Here is a 20,278-nt window from a genome sequence, read left to right on the forward strand (position 1 = left end):
TCTGAGATTCCAGTTTCCTCTGGAATTCCCTAAGTCTCAATGAACTTCCTGCCCTTGGGAGTCTATGAGATTCTTCTGATTTTTTTTTTTTTTTTAAGACAGAGTCTCACTTTGTCACCCTCTGTAGTATGCCCTGGTGTCACAGCTCTCAGCAACCTCAAACTCTTGGGCTCAAAGAGATCCTCTTGCTTCGGCCTCCTGAGTTGATGGGATTATAAGCACCTGCCAGCACACCCGGCTAGTTTTTTTTTTTTTTTTTCTTTTTTAATAAAGGGCTCAGGCTGGTCTTGAACTCCTGAGCTCAGGCGATCCACCTGCCTTGGCCTCCTGGAGTGCTAGGATTACAGGCATGAGCTGCCACAGCTGGCCTTAATTTACAAACTTAAAAAGCTATGTGTCTTACTTTTTCTCTTTCTTTACATCACTCCCTTCCCTTTATCTTCCTGTTTGTCATCATTTCTATGCTTTTTTTTTTCCTGCCCTTTTTCTCTGCATCTTGGTTGGCAATGTTGTTGTTGATGAGGCTATGTAGGTTGACCACAGAATGAATCACTGAGGCCAAATACACCACCACTATCTGGTTGTTGGTCTTCAAGTAAAAGGCCTTGGCTGATGTCTGCAGGCAGGTTGAAGACGTCCTGCAGCTGGTACATGATCCAGTGGTTGATGGGCAGCTTGCCTGAGGCTACATTTTCCAAGTAGCTCCTGATATCCAGAAGCTTGGAGTTCAGTCCCTTCAAACCACGGACTTGGTTTGTGATCCACTGGGAAAGAGTGCCCACTGTAGTCTTGTAACAAGTGTTCTGCTCCAATTTCCTCACCTTCCTCTACTCCAATTTCACTGGCCGTGCTCAAATATTTTTGAGGTTGGAGTCCCATCATAATGAACTTCTTCCGCTGTAATATATGCTTCTGTGGACAGCCCCAGATCCTTTGATTTCACATCAATAATGACCAATACCGAGTTAGGGCAGTATCTTCTCATGAGTTTATTGATGGTGATGTCATTCTTGGGTAGTTTAGGTCCTGTCTGGGACTACTCAACTATTCTCTCTCTGGCATTAACCTACTTAAACATTTCATACATATTTTCCAGATAATCATTGTCTAAAGGCCAGACCTTTGTCATCTTCATCAATAGTTACTGCAAAACTGTTGGATACATCAAGTATCCAACAACAAAAGTATGTGCTTTTGCTATGACCCCAAAAGCACACCAACAACACACTTCTGGTTTCCCATCTTGCTGAAGTGGTTGAAATGATCCACTGCATTGAGCAGCACCAGAGGGTGAACCACCACCTCTGCACCACGAGCTTGGGCTTTGCAAAACACCCCCACCCCCACCCCAGACCTGGCTCCCCAAAACTCACAAAAACTGGCAGCAGCTCCTCCAGGCCCAGCTCTTCCTCTTCTCTCAGATCCAAATTTAAAAATCAAAGTTTATCTGTTTGTGGAAAACAAGAGCTAGTAATCTGGCAGGGTATTTATTTAAGACAATGATCAGGATGACTTCTCTACCATATCTTGGATTGATTTTGAGCCCTTGTAGGGAAAGAAGTTAGGATTGGCTGCTGAGAGAGCTGTTTGACAAGGACACTTTGAGTCAGGCATGGTGACTCATGCTTGTAATCCCAGTACTCTGGGAGGCTAAGGCAGGTGATTGCTTGAGCACAGGAGTTTGAGACTAGTCTAAGCAAGAGTGAGACCAGTCTTTGTTAAAAATAGAAAAACTGGCTTGGTGCCTGTGGCTCAAGTGGCTAAGGTGCCAGCCACATACACCTGAGCTGGTGGGTTCGAATCCAGCCTAGGCTCGCCAAACAACAACGACGGCTGCAACCAAAAAATAGCCGGGTGTTGTGGCAGGTGCCTGTAGTCCCAGCTACTTGGGAGGCAGTGGCAGCAGAATCGCTTGAGCCCAGGAGTTGTAGGTCGCTGTGAGCTGTGATGCCACGGCACTCTACCCAGGGTGACAGCTTGAGGCTCTATCTCAAAAAAAAAAAAAAGAAAGAAAAAAAGAAAAGAAAAACTGAGGCAAGAGTGCACAAGATGGCTGTAAGCTATGATGCCATGGCCTTCTACCGAGGGCAACAGAGTGAGACTCTGTTGCAAAAATACAAAAGGGAAGAAAGAAAAAGGAAAGTCGAAGGAAGGGAAGAAAAGAAAGGAAAGAAAGACACTTTGAGATACCCAGGGCACAGCTGTGCTTGCTATAGAATTAGGGAAAACCCATTTTCCTTATCTCCACATGGAATCCAGCATTGCTTCAGTATCTTGAATAGTGGTAGCCTATTGGTGTGTAGCCTTCTGAGCTTTATGGATACTGGCATTTTCATAATGGGCCCTATTGCAGTGGCAGTGGAAGTGACCCTGGCATAGCACCCTTAAAGGGTTTCATGAGTGGAGGGTATTGAATAGAAGGAACCAGACCAAAAAAGGAAGAAGAGGGTGGATGCTGCCTGAGAGACTGGTTCATAACCCTGAGACATACTTGCCAAGAACTCCAGTTTACTGGCTACTGACATGTACATAATCTTAAATTATAACCACAATCAAATGATTTCTGGAGACATTGCAGTTACACTTCATTATTTGCTCTGAGAGAAGTGTTCCAGGACCTAGCACGAAGCCTGACACACAGCAACTACTGATAAATGTTTGTGGATTATTGAATAAAGGAATTGAGAAGACTTTGAGAGGGGAGGGTGGGGAGCATCACATATACCAACACATGCTTAAAACGTGATAGTTTTTTCCTGATCTGACCAAACCTGGAACATAAAACAGAAATGAGAGCTGGGCAATGGGTCCTGGCCCCTTTTGGTTCTGTGCGTGTGTGAGGAGGTGCTGGGACAAATTCCGTGGCAGTTAGAAAGTGAACTGACTGCCAAGATGGAGCAGAATGAAAATTTAACTTTGACTTTCTACACTCCTGAGGTTCCCAAAATAAAAGGGAACCGACAATACCAAAGGGTGAGGAGGTACCTAATTGGAGATCAGACGAGAGGTCACTTGAAGGGGGTGGCTAGACAGAGCATCCTAAAGGTAGAGAAAAGATCACCCTAAAATTTTTGGTTTTCATAAAAGGAGAAGGGAAAGATATCAAATCAAACCCACATGGGGATATTTGAGACAGAGAAGACTAGGAGACCTTGGGGGTCAAGGGCTATATCATGGGATAGGCAATATTTCCCTCATCCTTGTAGCCTACCCTCCCCACCAACGAAGATTCGAGTGCCTCGATGCCACCCCAGAGGCGGCAGCAGTATATGGATCAGACACAAACCTACATCCGAATGCTCTGTGCCAGCCTTTGTGGTTTTAGCTTCCTAATGCTGATCTGCACATCCCCACTGAATTGGGTGCAGTTCCTGGTGATCAACAATGGCCTTGAGCTCTACGCAGGACTCTGGACCGTATGCAACCATGAGCTGTGCTGGAGCCACACACCCAAGCCACCTTGTGAGTGCCACCAAATCAAATGCCACATGCCCCACAGTTCCAGAGCTTTCTGCCACACTGGCCCTTCATCTTTCTTCTTCCAAGATCTTTAGGTCTTCACTTCTCCAAGTTCAGAATGGATCTCAGCCAAGTTGTAAATGTAGCCAGCCCTTTCTTTGGTATCCTCAGTGTACCCTTTCTCCCTCCTATCCCAGGCTGTTCCTGTCCCAGATAAGTTGATATTCTTTACTCTCTGGGAAGACCTCTTTTGCCATTTATAAGATATTACTGTGAAGCAATGTGACTAATGTTCTACTGTAGCTTACAGAGATAGACAATAAGTGATTGGTTGTAGCTGAGAGGTAGAGTCTAAACACCCATTAGAGTTGACTGGCAAGGTCAGCTTATTCTGCTAACCATTAAAGAGAACTTAGATGTATGTTAATAGGAGGTATAAGGAAGGCCAGCTATGTAGAGTAAATTATGTCAAATTTTATGTGAATTTAAATGTGAAATGCATCAAATTATTTTAAAATAGATTCTGGGGCCTAGAAAATACCATATGCATAAGTTTTATAATCAAACCAAAGACTGAGAGAAAAACATGCTGCATGAAGGTCTATGAATGACAGTCTGGTTTCATAAGGCCACTGAGATGTACTTGGTGGGAACTCCAGGAAACACTAAAGTTTTCCTATCACCCACAAGATATATCCTTAACAAAGAAGCAGATACTGCGAAAGAAAACACATGAGTAAAGTGTTTATTCTCCTCTTCAGATAAGCAGGGATGGAGAGAGCACCTAGCCCCAACCCTGAAGTGAAGCATCAGTTATTTGGGCTGTGTCATTTGGAATTCAGGCACAGTATCCTAAAGTGGGATCTTGGGAAGAAACTAAAACAAAGGTGGGCTGGGAGAAGTAGCTTATGCCTGTATCACAGAATTCTGGGAGGCTGAGGTGGGCAGATTGCTTGAGCTCAGGAGTTTGAGACCAGCCTGAACAAGAGCAAGACCCCATCTCTACTAAAAATAGAAAAACTAGCCAGGCATTGTGGTGGGCGCCTGTAGTCCCAGCTACTTGGGAGGCTGAGGCAGGAGGATCACTTGAGTCCAAGAGTTTGAGCTGTGACCTATGATGCCACGGCACTGTACCAAGGAGGACAGAGTGAGACTCTGTCTCAAAAAACAAAACACAAAGGCAGGGAAACAATTCAACTGCATCTTCAACTAAGAAGAACAGCTAGAGAAAATGTTTGCAACAGATATAAAAGATAAACATTAATGACCTTAATCTATAAAAAAGGATATACAAATTATTAAGAAAAAGGAAAAAATCCAAATAAAACAACTCTTTTTGAATAGACAAGTCATAAAACAGGAGCTATAATTATCCAATAAAAATAAGAAAAATAACTTAACCTCAAGGATTAAAGAAAGGTAAATCAAATGAACAATGAGATATGAATTTTTAACCATCACATTAACAGAGATTTTTTTTTTTTTGAGACTAAATGATCCTCTTGCCTCAGCCTCCCAAGTAGCTGGGATTACCACCACAATGCCACTATTTTTAGAGATAGGGTCTGGCTCTTGCTCAGGCTGGTCTTGAACTCCTGAGCTCCCACTGTCTACCTCCCTAGGCCTTCCAGATTACAGGCGTTGAGCCACCACACCTAGCCATTGACAGGGATTTTAAAATGACAAGGCACAAGACTGCACACTCCCATATACATCATGCAAATTGGTATAACCAAAGCAGTATTATTGTGTATATCTGGAGACTTTAAAATTATCATCTTTGACTCAATAATTCCACTTTTAGAGATTAATTCCAAGGAAATAATAAGAAATGAAGTAAAAAGTTTAGGCATGAAGATTAAGCTGAAGTTATATTTATGTAACTGGGTGCTCAGGCTGTACTTCGGAATTTAAGAGTATTATTTAAATCTTTAATGAATTAGAAGTCTGAAATTATGTCACTTAAAGCAATAAAGAGTTTATTTCTTGGAACCCGGAATTTAACTTTATGCCAGACTATTACTTGTTTAGAGAAAGTCAAGTAAGTGAATACTTAAGGCACACATTATTTAAGTCAAATATCCACCCTATTTCCAATGTTAACTAGTCCTGATTCTAGGGCTTTGTCTGCAAAACAGATCTCATAAGGAATCCCCAAAATGTAATCATAATGTCTGGGCTTCATCTGCCTGTGACAATAATATGATGTAATTGGGTTTTTGTTTGTTTGAGACAGAGTCTCACTTTGTCACCCTCGGTAGAGTGCCCTCGTGTGACAGCTCATGGCAACCTCAAACTCTCCGGCTCAAGCAATTCTTTTGCCTCTGCCTCCTGAGGAGCCGGAACTACAGGTGCCCACCACAACACTTGGCTATTTTTATAGATGGGGTCTCACTCTTGCTCAAGCTGGCCTCGAACTCCTGAGCTCAAGAGATCCTCCCACTTCCGCCTCCCAGAGTGCTAGGATTACAGGCATGAGCCACCACACCTGGCCTAATATGATTTCACTGTTGCCCAAATACATTATTGTCCATTTCAATGACTTCAAAAATTTTTTTTTTTTTTGTAGAGACAGAGTCTCACTTTACTGCCCTCGGTAGAGTGCCGTGGCGTCACACGGCTCACAGCAACCTCCAGCTCTTGGGCTTATGTGATTCTCTTGCCTCAGCCTCCCGAGCAGCTGGGACTACAGGCACCGGCCACAACGCCCAGCTATTTTTTTTGTTGTTATTGTTGTTGCAGTTTGGCCGGGGCTGGGTTTGAATCCGCCACCCTTGGCATATGGGGCCAGCGCCCTACTCACTGAGCCACAGGCGCCAAATTTTTACCTATTGGATCACAAGAATTTATTCCCTCCACCTGACAGTGTCCACTGTGTCCTCGCTCATTGCTCTGAGTTTCACAGGGGCTGGCTCGGGTGCATTCAAGAATGTGTGAACTCACAATCCTCCCGTCCAGGACTCAATTCAGATCACTGTGGCCCTGTGTCGGATTTCACCTGGGTGTAGATGACTGACAGCCTCTCTGCTGTGGCTGCTTCTAACAGAATGAAAAAGGGATGGGGAATAGAGGATGCTGACTTCACTTTTACTAAGAGGTCTCAAGTGTGGAATAGACATTTCTGTTATCTCCCCACAGCATTGCTCAGATCAGACTGTGATGAAAAGGATATGTTGTCAGAGAGTAACTTCAACACTTCTTCGGAGGGTGGGAAAAAAAGGGTAGCTCTTTTAGTGAAGACAGTAGCCACCCTAGAGTTAGGACTCCAGGTGGAGTCCAACAAACATCACCAAGCTGTGTAGGGATGCTTTATTCTGGCACTCCAACTGGCTTACACAGGAACCTAGATACTAAGCAGACATCAGAGATGCCTCTCTAGGGTACGAGGGGTCTCCACCCAGGAGCTTTTCTATTCCCTTCTTTTGGCACTTCTCCTGAAGTGCTGGCCTTATGTGCCCATAATGAAGTCACACTGCAATAGCATGGAGGCTTAGACTTGGCTAAATACGTGAGTGGACCCCCCTTCTTGTCTATAGCTGCACATTCTTCATCCTCCAAATCAATATCCACACTCCACCCCACCTACTCAGTCTAGGTACCCACTTCATTCTTAGAAGCTTTTATGGCTTACCTGATTGTACTTTTGTTGTTGTTAGTATTAGTATTTCTATTAGTATTAGAATTTGTTGAGACAGAGTCTCAAGCTGTTGCCCTGGGTAGAGTGCCATGGCTTCATTATAGCTCACAGCAACCTCCAACTCTTGAGCTTAAGTGATCCTCTTACCTTAGTTTTTCTATTTTTATAGTAGAAACGGGGTCTTGCTCTTGCTCAGGCTGGTCTTGAGCTTGTGAGCTCAAGCAGTGCACCTGCCTCAGCCTCCAAGTGTGCTAGGATTACAGGCATGAGCCACTGTGCCCAGCCTGTGATGGTACTTTTTAAGTGTAGATTAGGCTGATCCTGGGAACATCATCAAGAATCTTACCAAGTTAAAAAAAAAAAAGAATCTTACCAAGTTCCTGAAGTGATTTGGACTTTGTCCTCTCCAAATTGAAAGTGATATCCTTGCTCTTCCCAGAGAATTAGTTTCATGGCTTTTAGTAAACTGTGAGACTTGTCTTGTTATTCTTGCAACTTAAGTTCACATCAAAGCATATCAGTAAGAAAAAGTTCAGAAATGCATGGATACAGGTGACTTACATGGGTGTGCTCCTTTGCTCTAGAGCACTCCTCTTTCTGGATCAAGGTTTACTAAAACATATAAGCAGGACCTTTTGCAACTTAGATCCTAAGATTTTTGAAACTTTGATAGGTAAACTGCTACAAAAACTCTCATATAAAAGCTGAAATTAGTTTTGATCATACAGGAGATGAAAGCTTGAATTCAGCTTTGAGACCACTTCTTTTTTCACTTACACATGCATGAGAAAGCTATGACGTTAACCAAATGCAGATGTTTTAGAGCCTGAAGCTAAGTGTTTAATTAGGTTGCAGCCTTTTTGTATATATTATTATTACTAGTAGACTAGATTATTACTAGTTAGACTCTTCCATGCTGTAAATCTTTAGCCGTTCCTGTGGAGGTGTGAGGAACTCGTTTATGTATATTTCAGGAGATGAGGAGCCAAGACAGAAAAGATTGTAAGGAGAATATGAAGTTACAGTCTTCCCTCGTGGTAGAAGAGGAATTGGGCTTTATATCTTAGAAAAGTTGGATGGGAGATATCTTTGACATTCTCTTTAGTATTTTGAATATTATTTATTCAAAATAAATAATAATATTTATTATTATTTATATTTATAGAATCATTCTAGATTCTAGAATATTTAGATTTAGAATATTTATAGAATTATTATTTATAGAATCATTTCATCTAGTATAAGATAAAGAGTGAACTTATTTATAAAGATTCAGAAGAATCAGGCTGGGTGAGGTGGCTCACACCTGTAATCCTAGCACTTTGAGACAGAGTTTCACTCTGCTGCCCAGGCTAGAGTGCCATGGCATCAACTTACATCACAGCACAAGTGATCCTCCTGCCTGGGCACAAGTGATTTTTCCGCCTCAGCCTCCCGAGTAGCTGGAACTACAGGTGCCCTCCACAACACCTGGCTAATTTTTTTATTTTTTAGTAGAGACGGGGTCTTGCTCTTGCTCAGACTCATCTTAAACCCCTGAACTCAGGCAATCCACCCCCCTCGGCTGCCCAGAGTGCTGGGATTACAGGCATTTGCCACCTCACCTGGCCCTAATATTACAACTTCTTAGTTCAAGTGAGCAAAGAGACAATCTAAATTTCTAAGCACAAGAATAAGATTGTTCCGAGTCAGGTTCCCTTCCTTGGTCCAGTTTGCTACAGTCAGGGGGCTGAGGCAATGGTCCAGGAGTATAGATAAGAGCTGCTAGGTTCCATGGGGGATGATGGGCTAAAAACCACAAAGATGCCTATCACACTGGGCTTTATGTATCTCAGTCTGGGCTGGTGGTTCCGGCTGGCTATATGTACTGCTAATTCTGAATGACCCAGTCTGTAGGAAATGTTCTGCTTTTGAATTATTATATTTTAATCTGGCTAACGTGTTGGAGCCACAGAAAAATGTATCTCTGTAAGTAGGTGTGTGGTTTCTTCTGATGAAAATAACTATTATAGTGTCATATTCCAGAGAACAACATTAAACTTGGAAGGCAAATATTAGACTAGGATAAACTTGATGAAGAGCTAGGAAAGAGGGTGTCACGTGGCCAGCTCTGCTTTGTCTTTACTCCCTTCTCTAAGTCTCTATCTGGCTTTCTTAAGGGGAGGTTCCTCGCTGGACTAATCAGACCTTTCCTTTCCTCCTCCTCTTGCAGATTATCTCCTCTTTTCCAGGGCCTTCTTCCTTGTCTCTCTCATCACCATTCTCATTGGCATTGGCTGGCTCTTCAGCTCTTGCCTCCCTGGAAGAGGAAGCATAACCAAACTGGATCTGAAGGTATCCATGCTCAGCTTCATCTCAGGTACAGACCTAGACTGGCAGGGTAATACCATGCAAAATAGTCAAGTCTGTGGGGCTTTCAAACTCTTTTTCTCTTCCCTTTGCTCTTCTTGTTGGGTATCAACACCAGGTTGCCAGCTACTTACCTTACCTTATTTTATGGAACACACTTTAGCTGACCTAAGGTAGAGGCTCCTTTCTCTCCCTTATCTTGGTTAATCCTCAAACTTTTATACTTTTTATCCTTGCCTTACATATGGGATCTGGAGGCAGAAAAAGAGCTGGGGGTGGTGGTCAAGGTAGACTGAAGACATTGATGGGTTGTGACACCTTTCCTACTGGTCCTAGCCACCTGCTTGATCCTCTGCCTCAGCCTGTTTGTGGCACAGGTTCATTGGCAAACTAGGGATGTCATGGAGTCAGATCTTCTATGGACCTATCATGTTAACTTGTGGAGTGACTTCTTATACATGTTTGCTGGTGAGTCAGTCCCCTGACCTATGTTAGAAGGATGGAAAGGGAAATCATTTCTGGACAAGGAGGTAGAATCTAGGACAAATAGAATCACTGACTGGTCCTATCCAGAATAATTGTATTTTGGTGTGATGTGAAGAAAGCATGGATTTTGGAGCCTGAAAACCTAGAATTAGTAACCTGTTCTTTGACAAAGTAAGGCATAGACAGGTTGAGTAACTTCCCCAAGACCACACACAAAGTGGTGAAACTATGATTTGAATCCAGGAGGCTTAAGCTTTGTCCTAACAAGTCTATGGAGCGATGGGAGCACAGGAGGGTAAAGAAAGTAACTCTGCTGGGGGATAGAAGGTTCACCAACAAGATGACTTTTTAAATGAGTATTAAAGGATGAGTGAGACTTTTAAAGCCAAAAGACTATTGTCTGTTGAACCTCACCTCAAATTCTTCTCTTTCCCCAGCGATCATCTCTTTTCTCAACTACTTAACTTCCAGAGCTCTTCCCCTTGATCAAAATGTCACTGTGGATCCAGTGGAGAAATCAAGACTCGGGGTTGGTCCACTGATTACTGTGTCACCCGCTGAAGATGAAAGGCCAGAGTTTGAGACAGAATCTGTAATAAAAGGAGAACAAACCCCACCAAATGCAGAACTGTGATGGTGATAGGAAAACCGATTGCTTCTCTTAAAAACAGGGGTGAAGCTGAGTTGGGAATGATTGTGCAAATTCTAGGAAACCTTCCTAATAATCATGTCCATGTAACTTATGGAGTCAACATTAAAGTTGATTAAATACCTTTTGTGTGCACTGGATCAAAATATGTATGATAATCACAAAGAAAGGAATGACAATTCACTTAAGAAAAAATTTCTAGATTGGGCACAGTGGCTCACGCCTGTAATCCCAGCATGTTAGAAGGTTGAGGTGGGAGGATTGCTTAAGGACAGGAGTTTAAGACCAGCCTGAACAAGAGCAAGATCCCATCTCTACCAAAAATAGAAAAAATTAGCCAGGGGATGTCATGTGCACCTCAGCTGCTCTGGAGGCTGAGGCAGGAGGATCGCTTGAGCCAGGAAGTTTGGGGTTGCAGTGAGCTATGATGATGCCACTACACTCTACCTGGGGCAACAGAGAAAAACTCTTGTCTGCAAAAGACAATTTTCCTAAACATCAATATTTAGGGGCATGAATAAAAGAAACTAATGATAGATGCAGTGTGTGAGCCAGATATCTCTTTGGGTATTAGGGATCTTATGAACCAGACTGGTCCATGGAGAATCGATTAATCCTGTTTGGAATTTTCTGTATTATGTGTGGATTTGGGCATACTCAGGATGGAAGTTACTTGGACAATACTGTTGAATCAGAATTTGGGATGCTTACCAGAAATGGAATAAACACCAGTGAGTATAATATCTACTACCCCACAAAATTGAGAAGACGGGGTGGAATTTGGGGGAATCCATGAGGTCTTATTTCCAATGAGAGTTGTTCATTTGAAACCCTTACAGTCTATTATGTTAAACTACTGCTTCTCCCTACACAGGGAGATACCTTAATCCAAGCATCCAGAAACTCCCTGAAATTCTATATAAAACATGCATATGCATTTTTCTGTGAAGAGGGCCAGAGACGCCACCAGGGCTTCCTTCAGTATGTGTGTGGTGTATATGTGATGTGTATATACATATATATCTCCAAGCTGAGAGATTTTCCAGGTTTTATAATATGTACCCTGGAAAACTAAGGGAGGAGAAAGTAGTATTTTCAGGCCATCACATAGGTCTTTTGATAGCTAAAGATCCCTTTCAAACTCAGACCAGATTCTATGCAGAAGGTCCCTGACACTCATTTTGTCTTTCATACCTTTCTTTTGGGTGTGTGTGTGATAAAGTCTCACTCTGTGGCCCCAGGCTAGAGTGCCACAGCATCATAGCTCATAGCAACCTTAAACTCTTGAGCTCAAGCAGGAGTTTGCCTTTTGCCTCAGCCTCCTGAGTCGCTGGGACTATTTTTAGCAGATATGCGGTCTCACTCTTGCTCAGGCTGATCTCAAACTCATGAGCTCAAGCTATCCACCTGCCTCAGCCTCCCAGAGTGGTAGGATTACAGGCGTGAACCACTGCCCCACTCTGTCTTTTTTCCCTTTAGTTGCTACCACTACTACTCTATTGGTTGAGATCTAGGCCTCTTCGCCCTCATCTTGGCAATGGAATGGGCTACAGTGGCCAACTTCACCTCTTGCTCCTCTTAAAGATAAGACTTTGGGTCCATTTGCTTTAATTTAGAGATTCACTGGTAAACCTTGTAGAAAACAAATAACAGGCTCGGCGCCTGTGGCTCAAGCAGCTAAGGCACCAGCCACATACACCTGAGCTGGTGGGTTCAAATCCAGACTGTGCTTGCCAATCAACAATGACGGCTGCAACCAAAACATAGCTGGGCGTTGTGGCGGGCACCTGTAGTCCCAGCTACTTGGGAGGTGGAGGCAGGAGAATTGCTTGAGCCCAGGAATTCGAGATTGCTGTCAGCTGTGATGCCATGGCACTCTACCCAGGGCAATAGTTTGAGGATATGTCTCAAAAAAAAAAAAAAAGAAAAGAAAAGAAAACAAATAACATGGAGTAATAATATAGTTCTTATAGTCTTGGTCAGTAATTCCCAAACATTTCCTAAGGAGCTCCTTAAGGTAATACAAGTAGTTTTATTCCTGTGGGTAGGAACTATGCATGTGTGTGCCCATGCACGAAGACACACACACACACACACACACACACACACACACACACACACTTCGTTTAGATCCTGCCTTGGGAAACCCTTTTCTTCATGGTGGCCCTACTTTCTACAGACTAATTTTTATTATGGCAGAATTATTGGTACCTCCTTACTTCAAGTGGCCTCATATCAGAGGCTCTTAAGACTATTCCTGGGCCTTTGCCTGGTTGTGAGACTAGACATGTGATCCAAGCCAACTCCCTCTCCTTAGATTACCACTCACACACAAATTCGACCCCACATAGTGACTGGTTAAGTACTCATTGGAGTCACAATCTTTATTTATAATTTAGTCTGAATATTTTAATTATATTACTGAATTGACAGGATGCTGAATGATGATGACTATTCAGGGAACTTCTGTTTTAAATGAGGTAGGGAGAAGGAAACAGTTCTAAGTGAGAGTGGAAGAAGCTAGATAAGAAGAAAGTAGCATTAAGGGCCCTGGCAGTAATTATACTTAACTTTTCCTTATTTATTTACTTACTTACTTTTGAGACAGAGTCTCTGTGCCCTTGGTAAAGTGTCATGGTATCATAGCGCACAACAACCTCAAACTCTTTGGTTCAAGTGATCCTCTTGTCAGCCTCCTGAGTAGCTAGGACTACAGGTGTCTGCCACAACACCTGGCTACACCTGGATAATTTTTTCCATTTTTAATAGTAACAGGGTCTCACTCTTGCTCAAGTTGGTTGGTTTTAAACTTCTGAGCTCAAGCAAGGCAGCTCAACCCTTCATTGCTCTTTTAGAAACTGTATGTTTTCTGTATTTTCTATTTTCTCTCTTTCCTTATAAGGAATTTCTAAAAGGAAAAAAAAAAGCTTAAGTGGGTTTCCAGTCAGAGATAGCTCAGTATATTATCCTTTGCTACATTCTCTCTGCTCCAAATACATTTTATAATAGATGAAAGGGGGGTGGGGTTAAATAGAAAGAGAAAGGGAGAGAGAGGCAGTGTAGTCAAAACAAGATGAACATATTCACAAACCAGGAAAAAAAAATGTATGATTCAAATGTATGATTGAAGCCAAGCCATAGACTTAATGGGCTCTAAGTTCAAAAGTAAGTCAAAGGGAAGAGGAAGATAACTCTTGTGGCATCAAAGTCAAGATATAGAGTAGAACCGGGTTTGTAACTCTAGATCAAAGAAGAGCTCTAGAGAAGAAGCTGAATAAAACCTCCTGCCACGCACTGACTACAGATATAGCTTTTCTGGAACTGTATTCCTAAAGGGATAGGACACAGGTACAACATTGCTAAACCAAGCAGCCCATTGGTTCATTAACTCTGTCTATCATACTCTCTGGTAACATAACAGAGGAGGAACTCCTTCAATACCGTGATAAGAGACCTGACTCTGAACTGAGTGGGGACTTTGTCCAAAGTAAGGAAACTACCAGGTATGCTAGAATAAGCACAGAGAGAGAAGAAATAAAAACAAACAAAAGAAATATTTGTGCCTACAAATAGGAATTCCAAATGTGAAGAAATATTTAGAACAAAAGTAATAATGTCAACAATGAGAATATGAATTTATTCCAGATTACAATAACTTGAGGGATAGTGTGATAATGACTTTAAGTATTCTTAAGATGTGCAAACAGATATATAACAAAATCATAGACCACACACAAAAAAAACAAAACCAAAATCTGAACCATGAAACAAAAATAGGTAGAAATAAAATAAGGACAGGTTTAAATGAAAAAAGAACCAATTACACATCATGAAAATGAAAAAGTACTTTTGGAATAAAAAATTCAATAGGATAAAAACTATATAGCATAAGCAACAAAAAGGGAAAATATTTTATTTTCAGATATATCTAAAGCATTTGCGAAAATTAATTTATGACTCATATCCTGGTGTATGAGTCCATTTTGTGTTGATATAAAGAAATGGCTAAAGATGGGTAATTTAGAGACAAAAGAGGTTTTTAGCTCACTGTTCTGTAGACTGTCAGGAAGCATCATACCAGCATCTGCTTCTGGTGAAGGCTTTCAGGAGCTTCCAATCAAGGTGGAAGGCAAAGGCGGAGTAGGCATGTCACATGACAACCAAGAAATAAGAGAAGGTGTCAGGTGTTCAATGAGGATCAAATTTCAACAAGAAATTTGGTGAGGTCAAACATCCAAACCATACCACTTGCAAAATGTTTCACGTGCATTTTTTTTTTTTTTTTTTGAGACAAAGCCTCAAGCTGTTGCCCTGGGTAGAGTGCCGTTGCATCACAGCTCACAGCAATCTCCAACTCTTGGGCTCAAGTGATTCTCCTGCCTCAGCCTCCACCTCCCAAGTAGCTGGGACTACAGGCGCCCACCAAAACCCCAGGCTATTTTTTTGTTGCAGCCATCATTGTTGTTTGGCGGGCCCAGGCTGGATTCCAACCCACCAGCTCAGGTGTATGTGGCTGGAGCCTTAGCCGATTGAGCCACAGGCGCTAAGCCATTCTTGTGCATTTGAGAAGAATATGTATGCTGTTGTTTTAGGTAGAGTGTTCATATATATTTGTTAGATCTAGTTGGTTTATTAAATCCTCTGTTTCCTTACTTACCTTCTGTCTAGTTGTTCTGTTTCTTATTAAGAATGGAATGCTTTTTTTTCTTGTTTGGGATTCATTGAGAGTACAAAGAATTAGTTTACACTGATTTCATTTGTTAGGTAAAGTCTCTCTTATAATTGCATCCCACCCCCAAGAGGTGTGCCATACACCATGACCCCCATCCCCCACCCGCCTCCCCTCTCCCTGCTTCCTCATTCCCCTGCCCAAGAATGGAGTATTAAAATCTCCAAGTATTACTTTAGAATTGTGTATTTCCCCATTCGATTTGGCCAGTTTTGCTTCATAAATTTCGATAGTTTGTCATTAGGTGCATAAATGGGTTTTTTTTGTTATTGTTGTTGTTTTTGCAGTTTTTGGCCAGGGCTGGGTTTGAACCCACCACCTCCAGCATATGGGACCAGCGCACTACTCCTTTGAGCCACAGGCACCACCCGCATAAATGTTTATAATTATTTTATCTTCTTGTTGTACTGAATATTTTATTAATATACAATGTCCTTTTTCTCTTGTAACATTTTTAAAGTTCTATTGTGTCTGATATTAGTGTGGCCACCCCTCTTCTCTTTTGGTTACTATCTGCATGGAATAGTCTTTTCCATTTGTTAACTTTCAATCTATTGGCATCTTTGAATCTAAAGTATATCTCATACAGACAGCTACAATTGAATCATGTGTTTTTACCCATTTGCCAATATTTGCCTTTTGATTTGGGAACTGAATCCACTTACATTTAAAGTAACTATTAATAATGAGGAACTTACTTTTGTCATTATTCTATTTGTTTTCTTTTCTCTCTCTTTTTTTTTTTTTTTGAGACAGAGTCTCACTATGTCGCCTTCAGTAGAGTGCCATGGCATCACAGCCATGAGCAACCTCAAACTCTTGGGCATAAGCGATTCTCTCACCTCAGCCTCCCAAGTAGCTGGGACTACAGGTGCCCACCACAATGCCCAGCTATTTTGTTGTCGTTGTTGTACTTGTCATTGTTGGTTAGCAGGCCTGGGCCTGTTGGAACCTGCCAGTCCTGGTGTACGTGGCTGGTGCCCTGACCACTGAGTACGGTTGCTGAGCCATGCTATTGTTTTCTATATGCCTGTATCTTTTTTATCGCTCATTTTCTGCTTTATTATATTCTTTTGTGTTTAGTTGGGTTTTGTAGGGAAATGTTTAAATTCATTTCTCATTTCCATTTGTTCATATTCTATAGCTTTTTTGTGACTTTTTTTTCTTGAGACAGAGTCTCACTATGTTGCTCTCAGTAGAGCGCCATGGTGTCACAGCTCACAGCAACCTCCACCTCTTGGGCTTAAGCAATTCTCTTGCCTCAGCCTCCCGAGTAGCTGGGACTACAGGTGCCCACCCTAATGGTTGGCTAGTTTTTGGTTGCAGTTGTCATTGTTGTTTAGCAGGCCGGGGCTGGGCTCGAACCTGCCAGCCTCAGTGTATGTGGCCGGCACCCTACTCACTGAGCTATAGGCGCTGAGTCATTTTTTGTGACTTCTATTGAAATACCCCATTTCCCTGAAAATAAGACACCCTCCGAAAATAAGACCTACTTACAGGAAAGATAAGACGTTCCCTAAAAATAAGACCTAGCACATCTTTGGGAGCACACCTTAAAATAAGACACTGTCTTATTTTTGGGAAAACAGGATAGCATTTAATATCTTAAAGTTGTCACTAATTTGAATTTATACTAGCTTAACTTCAATAACATAAAAACTCTGCTCCTTTATAGCTTTGCCCCACTCCTTTTAGTTGTTTGTATCACAAAATTACATCATGTGCCCCCAAATATAAACTAATAATTCTTTTAAATGGATTACTCTCTTAAATTATATAGAAAACAAAATATGAAGTTGTAACTCAAAGTAACAATAATACTAACACTTAGACAAATAATTGTTTATTAAAATGTATTGGTCTCTTAAGGTATATAGGAAGCAAAAGATGGTGTTACAAATCATTGTTACAATAATATTAACTTTTATAATTGGCCATAAATTTACCTTTATTGAGATATTTATTTCTTCATATGGCTCTAAGTTACTATCTAGTGTACTTTTATTTCACCTGTGGGACTCCCTTAAGCATTTTTTTTAAAGAGATAAGGTCTTACTTTGTTATCCAGTATGGATTGCAGTGATGTGATCAAAGCTCACTATCACCTTAAATGTTTGGGCTCAAGTAATTCTCTCATCTCAGCATCCTGAGTAGCTGAGACTTGTAGGTATGCATCACCATGCACAGCTTATTTTTTTTTTTTTTAAAGAAGGGGGTCTCACTATTTTGCCCAGAGTGGTCTCAACTCCTAATCTCAAGTGATCTTCCACCTCAGCCTCCCAGAGTGCTGGGATTACAGTTGAAAGCTACTGTGGCTAGACTCCTTGAGCATTTTTTGCAGGGCAAGTCTAGTGGTAACAGTCTCCCTCGGCTTTGGCTTATCTGGGAATGTTTTAATTTCTCTCCCACTTTTGAAGGACAATTTTGCTGGAAATAGGATTCTTTGTTGACAGTTTTTTTTTCTCTTTTAGCACTTTGAATATAATTAGCCCACTACCTCTGGCTTTCCAAGATTCTATCAAGAAATCTGCTGATAATCTTATTGAGGATCCCTTGTATGTGATCAGCTGTTTTTCTCTAGGTTCTTTCAGATCATTTCATTGTCTTTGGCTTTCAAAAGTTTGATTATAATATGTCTCCATTTGGGTCTCCTTGAATTCATCTTATTTGGAGGTTTTTTTTAGCTTCTTGGACATTTATACTCTTGTCTCTTATCATATTTGGGAAATTTTCAGCCATTATTTCTTCAGATAGTCTCTCTGCCCTTTTTTCTTCTTTTCTCTTTCTGGAATTCCTATAATACTTATGTTGACTTGATGATGTCCAATAGGTTTCTTATGTTCTGTTCATTTTCCATCAGTCTTTTCTCTTTTTGTTCCTCAGACTCAACGGTTTTTATTGTCCTATCTTCAAGTCCACTGATTATTTCTTCTGTCTTTTCAAATCTGCCTTTGAATCCATCTAGCGAATTTTTCATTTCAGTTATTATATTTTTTAGTTCCAGAATTTCTTTTGGGTTTCTTTTATGTTTTCTTTTTATTGATACTTCCCTTTTATTTATACATTATTTTCTTAACTCTGTCCATGTCTTCTAGGTGCTTTGAGCATCTTCAAGATAGTTGTTTTAAAGTCTTTGTTTAGTACATCTGCTATCAAGTCTTTTTTAGGGATAATTCTTGTTTATTTTTTTTCCTTTGAATAGGCCAAACTTTCCTGTTTTGTACTTTGTGATTTTTTTGTTGTTGAAAACTGAACATCTGTCTCTGATAATGTGGTAACTCTAGAAAGCAGACTCTCCTCCTTCCCCAAGGTTTGCTGTTTTTTCTGTTATTGTTTGTTTGTTTTTATTTTGGTAGGTTGTCTCTGTGCCAAGGATCAGCCTCAGGTGTAAACTTAAAGTCTACTTGTATCTTTTCCCAGGGCATGCACAGTCATTTTCTAATTTTCCCCATATATGCAGTTGTGTTTGAATGTCTTACTCTTTAAATTCTGTCTCCCAAGAGGGGGAAAAAGAGAAAAATAATGGAGAGAAAGAAAAAAATGTGGTCATTTTAATGCCAACCTTTTAAAATCTCTTGGAAGTCAATTCAGCTGGAATGGGAGGGGCTTGTAACAATGGTGGGGGGGTGCAACACAATGGCTTCCAACCTCTTTGCACAAAGGGCAGGGGATGAAGACAGTTTTATTTCTTCCTTCATAATCTGTATAACTTCTATTTCCTTTTATTTCCTTAGCTAGGAGTTCTTATACAACATTGAAAAGGAGTTGCAAGCCAGACTGTAATCCTAGCACTTTGGGAGGCTGAGGAGGGTGGATTGCTTGAGCTTAGGAGTTCAAGACCAGCCTGAGCAAGAGTGAGATCCTATCTTTACTAAAAATAGAAAAATTAGCCAGGCATTGAGGCTGGTGTCTATAGTCCCAGTTATTCAGGAGGCTGAGGCAAGAGGATGTCTTGAGCTGAGGAGTTTGAGGTTGCTATGAGCTCTACCTAGGGTGACAGACTGAGACTCTGTCTCCAGAAAAAAAGGGGTGGGGGCAAGAGGGGAAAGTCTTGCCCTGTTCCTAATTTTAGCAGTTTCTTACCATTAAGTATGATGTTAGCTATAGGCTTTTTGTAGATTTTTTTTTTATCAAGTTGAGGAAATTCCCCTCTATTCCTAGTTTTCTGAGAGCTTTTATCAAGAATGGGTGTTGAATCTTGTCAGTTGCCTTTTTTGCATATGATTGTATGATTTTTCTTTTCCTTTCCCTCCCTTCCTTCCTTTCATTTTTTTTTTTTTTTGACAGAATCTTATTTTGTGGCCCTGGGTAGAGTGCTGAGGCATCATAGCTCACAGCAACCTCAAAGTCATGGGCTCAAGAGACCCTCTTGCCTCAGCCTCCCAAGTAGCTAAGATGACAGGTGCCTGCACAATGCCCAGCTAGTTCTTTTATTTTTGGTAGAGATGGTGTCTTGCTCTTTCTCAGGCTGGTCAATTTACCTGCCTGGGACTCAAATAATTTACCCACCTGGGACTCCCAGAGTGCTAGGACTGCTGGTGTGTGCCACCACGCCCAGCCCATGTGATTTTTCTTCTTTCACCTGCTGATGTGGTAGATTACATTAATTGATTGAGGGTGGTCGTTACATAAATAAATCCATTTATTATTGGCTTGTGTTGTCTGGAAAGGTAGAGCTTCTATTGCTCTTTCATTAATTGAGTTTTGAATGTTGTACTATCCCTTGCATACCTGAGATAAATCCTACTATGTCATGGTGCATAATGCTATTTTGTTTTTTTTTTTGTTGTAGAGACAGTCTCACTTTATCACCCTTAGTAGGGTGCCATGGTGTCACAGCTCATAGCAACCTCCAACTCCTGGGCTTAGGTTATTCTCTTGCTTCAGCCTCCTGAGTAGCTGGGACTACAGGCACCTGCCACAATGCCCAGCTATTTTTTGGTCGCAATTTGGCAGGGGTCAGGTTTGA

At 41.3% G+C, this 20,278-nt stretch overlaps 1 protein-coding gene and 1 pseudogene across 1 annotated transcript; one reads left to right on the top strand and one right to left on the bottom strand.

Annotated features, from left to right (window-relative positions):
- Positions 1-421: 421 nt before the first annotated feature.
- LOC128588717 (26S proteasome non-ATPase regulatory subunit 7-like) lies at positions 422-1,614 on the bottom strand (annotated as a pseudogene).
- A 1,278-nt stretch (positions 1,615-2,892) lies between these two features.
- TMEM202 (transmembrane protein 202) lies at positions 2,893-10,654 on the top strand. Its single transcript, XM_053593490.1, has 5 exons — positions 2,893-2,973; positions 3,207-3,462; positions 9,309-9,455; positions 9,782-9,913; positions 10,369-10,654. Exons 1-5 carry the CDS (start codon positions 2,893-2,895, stop codon positions 10,563-10,565), a joined length of 813 nt encoding a protein of 270 aa, XP_053449465.1. The 3' UTR covers positions 10,566-10,654.
- The last annotated feature ends 9,624 nt before the right edge of the window (positions 10,655-20,278 follow it).

The sequence above is a fragment of the Nycticebus coucang genome, chromosome 6, assembly GCF_027406575.1.
Source record: "Nycticebus coucang isolate mNycCou1 chromosome 6, mNycCou1.pri, whole genome shotgun sequence".
Lineage (NCBI taxonomy): Eukaryota > Metazoa > Chordata > Mammalia > Primates > Lorisidae > Nycticebus > Nycticebus coucang.

Coding starts and splice junctions, on each gene's coding strand:
- TMEM202 (XM_053593490.1), top strand. CDS start 2,893: ATGGAGCAGAATGAAAATTTAACTTTGACTTTCTACACTCCTGAGGTT. Junction 3,463..9,308: donor CCACACACCCAAGCCACCTT/GTGAGTGCCACC, acceptor CTCCTCTTGCAG/ATTATCTCCTCTTTTCCAGG. Junction 9,914..10,368: donor CTTCTTATACATGTTTGCTG/GTGAGTCAGTCC, acceptor CTCTTTCCCCAG/CGATCATCTCTTTTCTCAAC.